The sequence below is a fragment of the Lytechinus pictus genome, chromosome 12 (assembly GCF_037042905.1).
Source record: "Lytechinus pictus isolate F3 Inbred chromosome 12, Lp3.0, whole genome shotgun sequence".
Classification (NCBI taxonomy): Eukaryota; Metazoa; Echinodermata; class Echinoidea; order Temnopleuroida; family Toxopneustidae; genus Lytechinus; species Lytechinus pictus.
The window spans coordinates 3,939,561-3,954,226 of NC_087256.1; the positions used below are offsets into that span (position 1 = coordinate 3,939,561).

General features: G+C 37.4%; 1 protein-coding gene across 1 annotated transcript in view; it reads left to right on the forward strand.

Moving 5' to 3' along the window:
• LOC129273384 (U5 small nuclear ribonucleoprotein 200 kDa helicase-like) overlaps positions 1-14,666 on the forward strand; it is a 45,794-nt gene that overhangs the window by 28,469 nt on the left and 2,659 nt on the right. Inside the window, exons 26-40 of the mRNA XM_054910411.2 lie at positions 448-548; positions 1,921-2,094; positions 2,479-2,639; positions 5,093-5,320; positions 5,903-6,094; positions 6,607-6,846; positions 7,496-7,698; positions 8,278-8,351; positions 9,059-9,138; positions 9,395-9,542; positions 9,974-10,260; positions 11,125-11,268; positions 11,951-12,127; positions 12,619-12,779; positions 13,319-13,400. Coding sequence (XP_054766386.2) covers positions 448-548; positions 1,921-2,094; positions 2,479-2,639; positions 5,093-5,320; positions 5,903-6,094; positions 6,607-6,846; positions 7,496-7,698; positions 8,278-8,351; positions 9,059-9,138; positions 9,395-9,542; positions 9,974-10,260; positions 11,125-11,268; positions 11,951-12,127; positions 12,619-12,779; positions 13,319-13,400 — 2,452 coding nt within the window. The remainder of the gene's footprint in view (positions 1-447; positions 549-1,920; positions 2,095-2,478; positions 2,640-5,092; positions 5,321-5,902; positions 6,095-6,606; positions 6,847-7,495; positions 7,699-8,277; positions 8,352-9,058; positions 9,139-9,394; positions 9,543-9,973; positions 10,261-11,124; positions 11,269-11,950; positions 12,128-12,618; positions 12,780-13,318; positions 13,401-14,666) is intronic.

Consider the following 14,666-nt stretch of genomic DNA (forward strand, 5'->3'; position numbering starts at 1 on the left):
ATCTACATATTTCATCAAACATTAATGGATATATTGAATAATGGAATTACAAGGTTCACTGCAATATAAGACCTTGTATTTAATAAAATTATTATAATATAAAATATGTAATATATAGATGTATAGATATATAGATGGCTCCCCCACAATAATGTACATTTCTTTGTATTATGTTTGAATAACTTGGTTCACTTTCCTTTCATTTTCAATTATGTTTGTTTCCTATTTTGTACATATTTGTAATGTTTTTATATTATTGTGGAAATAAATGATTTGATTTGATTTGATAATAATAATAATATGCAACATTTATATAGCGCTTAATACAATGTTTCTAAGCGCTGCATACTATTAGATATGTTATGTATGCAATGTCATACCTGTATAAAATCAAATTATGTTGTCCAAAATGCCATAACTGAATTGTAATTGTTCTTTCACCTACAGCAAGTTTGCCCAAGATGAGCACATTGTCAAATTCTCTGTTCCAGTCTTTGAGCCTCTCCCTCCTCAGTACTTCATCAGGGTAGTCTCTGACAGGTGGATCGGTAAGGCTTTTTATGACACTATTTCAGCTTGTATTGCAGGCAGCTTTTAAAAATTGATCTGATGCCGATTATGCTATTACTTCGGTGATTAAAGAGCCACACATACTTGTTTGGCTCAGATGTATGGGTAGGTGTGAATTTTGTCATGTGCTTAAGAGGATAGTCCTGAAATTTCTCTGGCTAGAGATATGGTCTCACATATTTATCAAAAAAGCAAGTTGGCGTAAAACAACCGTTAATTGGGAAATGCATTCCCAGTATTTTTAACAGAAAGTTCTTATTTAACATGAAAATAGGTTCATCATTTGTGCAATAAGTTGCTTATAATTTATGAATAGCTTATGAAATTAAATAAGCCATTATCTGCAATATGCTGATGTGACAAAAGGATTGATTGAACTTTTATGATGTTGAATGAAAATCAGGTTTGAAGATTCAAATTTTATGATATCAAACTTTAGCTGAAAAGTGGTCTTTCTCAGAGTCAATATTCAAGCATTATAAGGATTGTGCACTGTAAGTAGATGTAACTAGATATGTTATCTCATCGAATCCAAAATGTGTTAAGGCAATCAAGAAGTGTTAACAAATGAATGTTACCTGTATGCCCCTGCCCACCTACTTCTCTGGTCCTTCCGTATTCGCTCTTGTGATAACTAAAGAACTGCTTGACATATCAACTTAAGACTTGAGTCATGTATGCTTATAGGAATGACAAAGATCTGATTACTTTTGTTGGGTATCAGAAGTCAAAGGTTTATCAGAAGATCTTGTTCTTGTAATAACTAAAGAACTGTTTGAGGAATCAACTTCAAACTGTGGTCATGTATGCATTGTGTATGGCAATCTATTGTAACCTTTCATACTTGACTTGGCATAGACTTGCAGTTGCACTCAATTTTACAATTGATTGTACCTCATGATTCAGGGCCCTTCCTTTTGAACAAATATCACATTTGAAGTGATTTTTTATTAAATTTCTTTGTCCAATTTTGCTGACATTTCTTACCTTAACTTATTAATGGTAACCCTCCAGTTTCATCTGATCCTTCCTGTGAAGAACTTTCCTCCTACAGAGCTCCTAGATCTCCAGCCTTACAAGTCTCAGCTCTAAGTAATCCTGCCTTTGATAATCTTTAATGCAGCAAGATGACATTTCTCATTCAATTTCTATTTGTTGTCCCCTTTCAGTATCCAAGACGCAGCTACCAGTCCTTCTGTCATCTGATTCTCCCTGAAAAGAACCTACCTCCTACATATCTAGATTATTAAGCTTTACCTGTCTTTGCTCTCAGGAACCCAACGTTTTGGGTCTATGTAAAGCAGCAAGTTAACATTTCTCTCTCAATTTCTCTTTGTTGGCACCTTTCAGTTTCTGAGACACAGCTACCAGTATCCTTCCGTCATCTGATACTGCCAGAGAAGAACCTTCCTCCTACAGAACTCCTAGATCTTCAAGCCTTGCCTGTGTCAGCTCTTAGGAACCCAGCCTTTGAGAATCTCTACAGCAGCAAGTTCTCAGTCTTCAATCCTATCCAGACACAAGGTAAGACCTGTATCTCCTGGGCGCTACAATCTACTGATTGACTACTCAAATGTATCAAAATTACAGAAAGAAATAATTTTTTTGAGCCCACTTGTGCCATTGTAATAAAAACTTCCCTTTCTTTGCATCTCTGAACCTACCACCTCTCATACCATGTTTATGAGATGATTACAACTACGAGGAATATTGAAATGATGAACCTTCAGTGTTAGGATTCTGCATACCCTAATTCCATTTTCTAGCACATCATATTTCTTTGCCTTTGTTTATTTCATTTGTCTAAATTGTATCAATATTTAGTTCGGGAATATTATTTGATGTTGATTGATGAAATTTCAACAAGACATCCAAGTTCTGTAATGATTTTGATTATTATGATTGCAGTGTTCAATGCCGTGTACAATGGAGATGACAATATCTTTGTTGGCGCCCCCACTGGCAGCGGGAAGACAATCATTGCCGAGTTGGCCATCCTACGTATGTTGCTTCAATCATCAGAATGTAGATGTGTCTATGTCACACCTCTAGAGGCTCTTGCTGAACAGGTATGGCTACTTTACTTTAGTATAGAATTTTAAGTTCAGTTTTGTATCTTCATGGTTTTTCTGTTTTGGATCTAGGTCAGTCAATGGGATAAGAGATATAATTGATCCATTATTATTATCATACTATTTTCTAGGTAGGACCCAGTCTATAAACAAAAGTTGTATAAATGTAAATTTTAGATCAACATGATAGGGTTACTTTTGCATAATTGACTCCTTGTAAAGATGTTCACAAATGTGTGAATTGCCTCTAGAGGCTCTTGCTGAACAGGTATGGCTACTTTACTTTAGAATTTTAAGTTCAATTTTGTATCTTTATGGTAATTCTGTTTTGGATCTGAGTTGGTCAGTAGGATATGGGATATATTTGATCCATTATGAATATCAGACTATTATCTAGGTAGGACCCAGTCTATAAACAAAAGTTGTATAAATGTAAATTTTAGATCAACATGAGAGGTTCCTTTTGCATTGACCCCTTGTAAAGATGTTCACAAATGTGTGAATTGCCACTTAGTGTAAACTTGCTTTGTCTTTTTTATCCGTTTGTTCTCATCCCACATGGTCTAAAAATAATGTACAGCCAGTGCATGTACCAACCAGTTTCTATAATTGCCATTTAGCCCATTTACCATCACATTCCTTGTACTCTATATGATAAAATGAAGTGTTTATGAACTAAATTTTCATTTGACATAGACAAACTGGACGAAGAGGAAATAAGGGCCATCTGGGCATTAGACTAAATAACAGTTACACCAAGTAATAGTAGGACCAGATGTTGATTAGATCAAATTGATAATGACCAAGTGGGCTAATAGCTATGATGGTGTTAGACAATCTGAGAATCGGATCGGACCATGTGCTGCTAGACCAAGTACCGTATTTTCCGGTATATAAACCGCGGCCTTGTATAAACCGCACCCCCAATTTTTGACTCTTGGAAAAAAAAAAAAAAAAAAAATTGAGGAAATCGGAAATAGTGAAATCTGTGTAATATTCTATATATTTGAAGGAATATCTTCATGCATTCTCCGTGATACTGAAGCAATAAAATATACGAAAAGATATTATTGTTCGATGCAAAGTGTTTTCACTTCGACAATTTTGACGCAATTATCTCGCTCATGCAATACACAGCGATAATGCCTGTACCGTACCGATACGTGGTGCTGAGTCTACGGGCAGCTGCCGGCTGCCCCGAGCTCTGCCTCTGGTACGTCCAAAGTGATACGACGTGTTGACGACGAATTGGGATTGTGTTTACTTAAGCAACTCAACACCATCACATGACCAAATAATTTGAGAACGGACTGTTGGCCGAGCGAGACGAGCAGTCACGTCGGCTTTTAACTTTTTTTTCTGTGCATACATGGAGGGAGCGCATGCGCGTTGCTCGTGAGTCGCCGCAGCCAGGGGGGGGGGGATGGGAGGGACGATCGGGCATTGCATCTTGCATTGATATTAAGTATTTTTAAAAAATGAGAAAAATGATGTGATGTGATGTGGATGTGGATGAAATACTTTTTTTTTTAAATTGTTTTGTTGTCTTCTTGATATAGTTTTGTTAATGATATCGTATATTATTATTTTGTAATGATATCGTATATCATATTAAGGGAACATTGAATATTTATTTCATATGGGGTATTAAGATTATTCTTTCTTGCACGAAGAAAATATAAATCTTATCAACTGCAGATAAGGCCTAAAATCATTGCTTCCTTGACTTAATTGGCGACGTTCTCCATTGCTGCAAAAGCAATCAATACCGGTAGATGGCGCTTCAACACGTACAGTCTTCAAGTTTAGTTAGCTGCACATTAGAAAGGCCTCGAGCAAGATTTCTGTTTCTTTCTGGGATTTTTCTTATTTTTGGTTTGGAAAAGCGATAGTAGGCAGCTTGAAAATTTAGTGCCCTACTGTTCAGTATTAGAGGTATGACATTAGCTGTCAATTACACTAGCAGATCGGTCAAACAGAAGAGGGTAAAATCTTAACTACGTCTACGGTACTGCGCGACGCTCCGCCTTCAGTTTCCCTGTCGCTAGGCTGCGACGCGCCCAGCGCCGGCCAGCCATGCCAGCAGGCACTGGCAGGCGCTACCGAGGAGCGCTCACCGAACATGGATTGGCCGTCCCGCGAACGCCACGACAAAAATCATTAAATTATGAAAAGAGAAAGACAGAGATGATGTAAAGTGAGTTTTATTTCATTCTTTTTACAAGTCCACGTTTCAAACATGTCACACATTCATTATATATGCTAAATTTTCGTCAAGTCAATCAAGTTTCTGAGGTCTGATTTCTCTGTGTTCGTGTATAAACCGCACCCCCCATTTTCGAGGTTTTCCCCGACGGAAAAAGGTGCGGTTAATACACCGGAAAATACGGTAGATACAACCCTCCCAACACACCTTATGATTTTAATATTTTACCAATCTTATTCCCTAGATGTACAATGAATGGCATCTCAAGTTCCAGATGCAGCTTGGTAAGAAGGTGGTACTCTTGACCGGCGAGACCAGCACCGATCTCAAGCTCCTAGCCAAGGGTAATGTCATCATCAGTACACCGGATAGATGGGATGTGTTGTCACGACGATGGAAGCAGCGTAAGAATGTCCAGAACGTGAACCTCTTCATCATTGATGAGCTGCACTTGATTGGTGGGGACAACGGGGTGAGTTTTAGTGATACATACAAAGAAGGATTATCATATTGTAGTTAGGAATAAACTATGAAGGTATTGGGTCATTGTTAAACCTACAGACTAGACAAGATAGGAAGTGGGCTAGTTTCAAACATCTGAACCATTTGGGAGGATGGTATTAGTACTTCCATTCCAGATTTATTGTACCAAGTAGTTAAGCATGTAGTCTTGTCTACAGGTTCACGATTAAATATTATTGTTTTAGACATACTACTTTACTATGATAGCTTTTGATAACAACTAAGAGATTCTTAAAATAATTAGAATTAAAAAGTCACTCAAAAAATTCCAGATGCATGAAATAGAGATGCCAGTCATCATGCGCTTGTCTAATTTTAAGCCTTAACTTCTTCTAATTTCAGGCTTTTCAAGTTTTATATTGTACAAGACTGTGCACATATGGATCTTTAATATGTTCTAGCTTCTTTTCATAAGTCAGGCCCAGTAAGTAAAACTTGTTGGCATCTTGATTTATGTATAGCAATTTAGAATTAACAGTATCCATACCAGGTTTTCAGTCTTTTAATTTTCAACGATCTCATCTTTACACAGCCTGTTCTTGAGGTGATCTGTTCCAGGATGCGGTACATCTCATCTCAGATTGAGCGTAACATCCGTCTTGTAGCCCTGAGTTCATCACTAGCCAATGCTAAGGATATCGCTCAGTGGCTAGGAGCTAGCCCTACTAACACCTTCAACTTCCATCCCAACGTGAGACCTGTCCCTCTTGAGCTACATATCCAGGTAGGCTTTCATTGAATTTCAACTTAACTCCCTTTTTGTCATTCACCTCATATTTCGTCTTGCTTGCATAGTGGCGTGTTTGATATGCAACATGCTTTTGCACTTATGCCTAATTTGTTATCTTCATACAATTGCTCAGTAGCACCTTACCCTCTCTCTTACACAAAGGTAGGAAAGATTTCAGGAAGTAAAATGTATATTGGAATTATTCAAAGTATTATTATTTCTTGGTTTTCAATTCACTGTCAAATCCCCTAAATGTTAGTTGAATAGATATGAAAAAGATCTTTGTAGAGCTTTAACTTGATAATACAGTGTCATCAATGTTCATCATTACCATCACCACCACTACCACCACCATCATCCTCATCATCATCATTAGATCTAAGTGATTGCCAACTTTACCATTATTAATGTGTAAACATAGAGGGTTACCATATTTATTCCAATCAACTGTCTTCAAGTATTTATTTATCAATTCTTGTCATGATATCCACTCCTTTTCCATTCAGGGATTCAACATCACTCACACCGGATCACGTCTCATCGCCATGGTGAAGCCCACGTACAATGCTATCATCAAGCATTCCCCTACCAAACCTGTCATCGTCTTCGTACCGTCTCGTAAGCAGACTAAGCTGACTGCCATTGACCTCTTGACCTACGTGACGGCGGAGGATGGTTCCGAGAGTCGGTTCCTCCACGTCGATAAAGACGATCTAGCAGCTCATCTCAGCAAAGTGTCTGATGAGGTATGTCTGTATTCCACTTCTTTACTATAAGAACTATATGTGACATGATGGGAGTGTTCCCAAGAATGCTAAAAACTACAATACATTTCAATTGAACAAAATTAATTATCCAAATCAATCAACCTTTCATGCATGCGACAACTGTACCTCTCTCTGTCTTTTGCCTTTTCATGGCGTTATTCTGATGAAATAGTTTAGAAGATATTTTCACTTTGTAAATAAAGATATCTGTTTTCTCATATCCAGCTATCAAGTCACTATTGGCATTGATATGATTTATTATACACAGATAGGCCTGTATTTTAATGCTGTTCAGTATTCATTATAAATCACATTGATTTCAGCAATCATAGCGATATACTGTCATCCCTTGAATGATTGCCATTCAAGAAAAGATATATGATTGGGGTAACATTTAGATTATGGTTATTTCCATAGTAACAGTTATCTGCAACCAATCAAAATCAAGGTTTCCATTGTAGTAACAATAATAACAAAGTCAACATTATTGTAAATATTTATGAAACAGGCCCCCAGGTTATTGCTTATTTACCAACATTGTTTTTCTTTCTTAGAAGCAGTGTAAGTTTTTTTTTATCAAAAATTTCCAATCCAACCAACACCAACCTTTATCTTCCTTTCCGTCTAGACGCTGCGAGAGATGCTGAGTAACGGTATCGCCTACCTCCATGAAGGTCTCTCTGAGATTGAACAGAAGGTTGTAGAGCAGCTCTACATGTCTGGAGCAGTGCAGGTTGTGGTAGCATCTAGGATGATGTGCTGGGGAATGACTCTCAATGCTCATCTGGTGGTTGTCATGGATACGCAGTACTATAATGGCAAGATACATGCGTAAGTAAATAATCGTCACGCCCTATTCAGCTTTTCTTTTCTGTATTTTTTGTTTTTGTTTTTAAGTTCAAGGAGAGACATTTTTTTTTGAAAATCCATTAATGTTGGTGATACTAGTATTTGATTTATACCAATACATGGGTGTATATAAACTTTAACTTCGAGCAGTGCAAGAAGATATATATTTCTAATTTACAGGATCCTACGGGTAGTACTCTTTCAACATTCAGGTACAACAAGTTAAATCATTGTCATTCATTGCCAGTGTTTGGTGTCTAGAGACAGGGATTGCGTGTCTTGTCTTGTGTCTCAGTCTTAAAGAGAAATATCTTGTATTTTTTAGGATGACATAATGAAAAATGGTCCAATTTTTATTAATCAATCTTGCTGCTTTGCTTCTGTCTGTCATCTATGGGTGTCTTGAGACATCTGTTGGTCTCAAGACGTCTTGAGACAGTGACAATGTGTATCTGTCTCATTCCTGGCTGTCATTATTGCTGTCTCAGACCTAGCACTATCATTTACAGACTCCAATATATGATTTTAATTCTTTTCTTTTTAATGATATTCTATCCTTAGGTATGTTGACTACCCAATCACTGATGTACTCCAAATGACCGGAAGGGCTAACAGACCAGAGATTGAACATGAAGGTGAGGTCCAAACTCTAAAGAATAAAACAGTGACTCTTTTTTTTTTTTTTTAAAGGTGTAAACAGTCAATATGTTGTTGCCACTTATTTTTGATATTTGCATCTTGAAGACATAGAGGAATGAACAATTTTCTTATACAGTAAATCAATATTCTATGATATAAACCCTGTTGGACTTCTGAGCTCAGCAACTTTGAAAAATTTATTTTATTGACAGGTCAACTATAGTCATTGAAAACTTCATGTGAAATTTGAGGCAATAATATGTAGCCTACATCTCTGTTTATTATGATTTTACACATTTTTCCATGGAGCTTGTAAAACCAGCCTGCAACTGCAGCCGTGGTACATATTTTGGTAGCGGTTCCACAGATCTCCTAGTGTTGTGAATGGGGCATAGCTGCAGTGCAATATAAAAAAAAAATATTTTGCAATCCTGAAGATAGTAGTCTGCTCATGCACCTTTGGATATCTGATAGGGTAAATTAGAGTATTATTCCATGGCCTCAGGGTTTACATATATCAACCTTACAAATTGATATCATGTGTTGATAGTGGTGATTTTCTGAAGTAAGAGCTGTTTGATCATCTTCAAAATCTTATCTGCTTTCCCTAAGGTATGTTTACTAATCAAATATGAAATAATTATCAAGCTAAATTTCCTTGTGTGATTTTATAAGGATTTTCTTTTCTTTCTTCATCTAACAGTGAGTAAGTGTGTAGTCCTGTGCCAAGGCTCCAAGAAGGATTTCTACAAGAAGTTCATGTATGAGCCCCTGCCAGTCGAGGTAAGAGATTATAAATCTTCAGTGACTCCAAACCTGATCTTTTTAATGTTCAAATATATACTTTATTTCTGCTTTTCAGGCTGAATTATGAAAGAAGCTGTCTCAATCTCAGGGTAGCACAATTTTTCCTTTGACTTTAACATAGGAAGAAACCCTGAAAAATAATCTGAGTTTTCTCTAGAAATTTTTTTTATGAGGGCTCTTGTGATGAAAAGTACAAGGTGAAAATTGCTTCCATTCTTTTTTCTGGTTACAGTCTCATCTGGATCATTGCCTCCATGATCACTTCAATGCTGAGGTCGTTACCAAGACGATAGAAAACAAACAGGATGCAGTTGATTACCTGACATGGACATTCATCTACAGACGAATGACGCAGAATCCTAACTACTACAATCTACAAGGTGAGATGAGAATAAGATGTAGAATCAAACAATTTGTTCTCTTTTAGTGATATTGGGACAAGTGAAGGTATTGTTTTAGACAGCTTTTTTTTGGGTTATTTTTGCTACTGCTATTAAGCTGAGGCATTTACCAAAAACATTAATATCAATTAGCCTTAATCAATGGCACTCGATCAATGAGACTGAAAAAAACATGAAGACTAGCACTTGTGGGAGCAGTTTCATAGAGCAATTTGTTGATTACTTGTGACATTATGAACAATTGTTGACTTGTTTATGCGGCAAATGATATATCCATAAGTCATTGTCTTAACACCTAAGAACATGTTCCAGTGGTGCGTAAAGTATTGAGTAACAAAACAGCTTTGGATGAACAACTTTATTTTGCTTTTTTTCTGTTATAATTAATATCATTATTGTTGTTCTTGTAGGTATGACCCATCGCCATCTCTCGGATCATCTCTCTGAGTTGGTTGAGAACACACTACAAGACCTTGAACATTCCAAGTGCATCAGCATCGAGGATGAGATGGACATCAGTCCTTTGAACCTTGGTATGATTGCTGCCTACTACTACATCAACTACACAACCATAGAACTCTTCAGCATGTCACTTAACAACAAGACTAAGATCAAGGGTTTGATTGAGATCATCTCGTCGGCAGCGGAATATGAGAACATTCCCATCAGGCATCATGAGGACTCCATGCTCAAACAGGTATGAAAGGCTGAGCCCACCCATGGGCCCAGTTACACAAGCTGGGCGCTTTAATCGTAGGACTGATTTTAATGTTTGATTACATTGATCATTATGTGCAATCAGGCATACAAATTAACTGTATGATCAATTGCTAAGGTTTGTGTAACAGGCCCCTGCATGTAAGGTTTGTTTTAATAAAAGCAAGGCATCGTGGTCATCTATCCACGTTGTGCTGCACTCAATCCAGGTGAGGTGAATAGGTACCTGGTACCAGGATTTATTCCTTGACGCTTTAGCGCCGATATGGTGGCTCAACTATGGCCGAGGAAATAATATGATACCACGTATCAAAGCGCAGTTATATATGCACATAGTAACAGCACTATATAAATGAACGTATTATTATTATTATCATGAAAAAAATTGAAGCTTTGTTGATAAAAGTGTGGTAAAATTCAAAATGTTTTGTTTTGTGATGTCATATGAGATCAGCTGCCACATGTGCCATGTCATAAGAATTTAGGTGTTACTTGTTTTATCAGTGTTGTGTGCAAGCTTGCTGATCAACTATGTAACAATTGCTACATGATGACAAAATGTCATGTAATGACGTATATTAAGATTATGATTGTGAGACATTAGCCTTCATTTTAGCATAACGCATATTTTATGCATATCACCATTTTAAGAGAAAAGGAAACTAAAATTGCAGTGACTTACTTTTACATGAACGTCAGATTTTGATCAAATTTTGAATGTTTTGTTTGTTTAATTTTCTCATTATTCAAGTGAACCTTTTTATTTTTATTACTAGGATGGGATAACACATTTTACTCAAAAGCAATTACTGTAAGTCCTCATATATGTTTTCCGTCTTCTCAGTTGTCAAGTCGTACACCAAACAAAGTGAGCAACCCACGTTACAATGATCCTCATCTCAAGACGAATCTCCTTATCCAAGCTCATCTTGGCAGGATGCAACTATCTGCTGAGTTACAGTCAGATACAGAAGATATTCTCAATAAGGTACAACATATTGATTGTAGTGGTAGTCGTAAGGGAGTTTGTTGTAGGAGTGGTAGTTGTTAGTTGCTATTGAAAGTCATTTCAATACTGACTGAAATCCATATAGCTACCTGCTATGGTAGTCAGATACAGAAGATATCCTAAAGAAGATACAACAGATCAGTGAGTGTAAAGGTAGTGGTAAGAGTGGCTGTGGTAGGATTGATAGTTGTGAGGAGTATTGGAGGTATTTGGTGAACAAGAATACAAGATACAACAAATCAGTGAGTGGTATTCACAGTTTTGGGAGTTGCAAGAACTGATCTAATGTGTGTGGTAGTTTGAAGTTTTATTGGAGCGGGTCGGATTGCTAACGATATTGTGAAAAAGTAATTCTATATACTATGTTGTTGTTGTTGTTCGTTTTGGCCCTGTTTCACGCCCTAGTAGTCTCCTTAGTAGACACTTGGTGTTGAGAACACAAAGGTAGAAAAACTGCTAGGTAACTGTAAACTATAACTGAACCCCAATGGTGTTAATTCTAACACCAGCCTCACCTAAAGTTTGGTGTAATGACCGGTGTTAGTTTCGCCCAACACCAACAACACCGGTATTCAACACTATTATACCTTTATTATGCTATTGATGATAAGTGAATTTCTTTGGATTAAACAAACTCAATGATTTTTTTCTTATTTTTCAGGCTCTGCGTTTGATCCAAGCCTGTGTGGATGTGTTGAGTAGTAATGGGTGGCTATCCCCTGCCTTAGCAGCCATGGAGCTGGCTCAGATGGTCACTCAAGCTATGTGGAACAAAGACTCTTATCTCAAACAACTCCCTCACTTTGGGGTAGAACTGGTCAAGAAGTGCACAGAGAAGGTAGGAATTATGATCAGATTTGAAAATCCAAGAAGTGTGTTGATTCCTATGTTATAAAACACATTGTTCCCCTTAAAATGGATCATTAAATGAATGATAAATAATTAACCAAATTAATTGCATGGATACATGGATGGATAGACTATGAAATTAATGAATGAATGTAAGTAATGAATGAACTGAATTTATTAATAAACTACTGGATAAATGAAAATATGAAAAGGTAAGAAAGTAGATATTCTTGCGAATAAATAATCATTTGACTTATGGTTCATTTCACTTAATAATCATTAGATCATGGATTAAAGATTATCAGGAAAAAATGGGGATTGTTGAATTTCCTCCCCTGGGTATTGAAAGAGTTAGCTAGCCTTTCATCATGGCAACACATGCAAATATTCTAATTATGAAAAAAAAATAGCTGTCCTCATGGTTTCTAGATAATTTGTAATAGAAAGAGTGTGATCATATATCTTTCCTTCTTCTCACAGTCAATAGAGAGTATCTTTGATATCATGGAGATGGAGGATGAAGAGAGACATGAGCTTCTTCAGATGACCGATGCCCAGATGGCTGATGTAGCTAGGTTCTGTAACAGATATCCAAACATTGAACTCATGTATGATGTACAGGATACGGACAGTCTGGAGAGGTAAGTGATGATGGTAGGAGTGATGATGATGATAATGATGGTGGTGGTGATGGTGATGATGGTGGTGATGATGATGATGGTGATGGTGGTGATGATGGTGATGATGGTGACGGTGGTGATGATGGTGACGGTGGTGATGATGGTGATGATGATGATGATGATGATGGTGATGGTGGTGATGATGGTGATGGTGACGGTGGTGATGATGGTGATGATGATGATGAGGATGATGATGATGATGGTGATGATGGTGACGGTGGTGGTGATGGTGGTGATGATGATGGTGACGGTGGTGATGATGGTGATGATGGTGACGGTGGTGATGATGGTGATGATGACGATGATGATGATAATGATAGGGTTGAAGATGGTAATGATGGTGGTGATAGTGGCTATGGTTACTACAGTGGTAGTGAAGGTGATGAATGATGGTGATGACTATGGTTAGTGGTGATGGTAATGATTTTGATGATGGTGGTGGTGATATTATCATGAGGTATGTCAATACTTACATGCTTCGTCTTGCTTCTATTTTTCAGTGGTTCACCTGTTGTTATCATGGTAACATTAGAGAGAGAAGATGAGATCACTGGACCTGTTGTAGCTCCCCTCTTCCCTCAGGTATGTATCTAAGGCTGCGTTCAATCAACATTTTATGCTTTTAGGAGCAGTTTTCAAAGATGCCCAAACTATGGTTATGTTCAAGCAATTCTCTGTCAGGTATAAAATGTAAATCTTTCAAAATGCAAAAATACAATGCTGAAAATGTGTACTTTGATAGGTGATTCTGCAGACCAATGGTCTTTAATAGTTTCTAGTATGCAACAGATATTTCATTCATGATTCAATGAAAGATTTTTTTTCTGGACAAGCATTGCCTGCACTCCAAGTTAATCTATACTTCCTTCAGGGGTCCAGGCTTGAAATGAAAGAGAATCTGTATTGATGAAAAACTGTTTTTGTATGCCAGCCCACACGGACCGTCTAAGGGGTGATTCATAAAGTTGATATTAAGTAGAACATGACTTCATGAAATACTAGAATATGTTCTTGTGCCTGATCGATCCTTAATCCTTGTAATTTCCTTCAGCTCAAGTTAAAAAGTCGTCTTGGAAGGAAACATTCATAATTATCCAAATTTGATGAAGGTTACACACACACAAAATCATTCCCACTATGTTAAAAAAGACAATTTTAGGTTTATATAAAGCTCAGGAACATCCACCATTCATGGGTATAATTAAGAAAAGCTTTATGAAACAGGCCCCCTGTGAATAATTGCTCTTTTATTGTCTCGCCCACCGGAGGTGAAGGCGAGACTTAGGGATCCAAATGTCGTCCGTCGTCCGTCCGTCACAAACTTAATGACACATAACTCCACAACCGTAAGTCGATTTTCAACCAAACTTGGATGGTAGATGGACTTGGGGGACCTGCATGTTATGCTGCAGTCGGAGGTCACATGGTAAGGTCAAAGGTCATTTTCAGGTCAACGTTAAAGTTTACATGCAAGACTCTCTTATGACACCTAACTCCGCAACCGTAAGTCGCTTTTCAACCAAACTTGGATGGTAGATGGACTTGGGGGACCTGCATGTTATGCTGCAGTCAGAGGTCACATGGTAAGGTCAAAGGTCATTTTCAGGTCAACGTTAAAGTTTACATGCAAGACTCTCTTATGACACCTAACTCCGCAACCGAAAGTCACTTTTCAACCAAACTTGGATGGTAGATGGACTTGGGGGACTTGCATGTTATGCTGCAGTCGGAGGTCACATGATAATGTCAAAGGTCATTTTCAGGTCAACGTTAAAGTTTACATGCAAGACTCTCTTATGACACCTAACTCTGCAACCGTAAGTCGCATTTAAACCAAACTTGGATGGT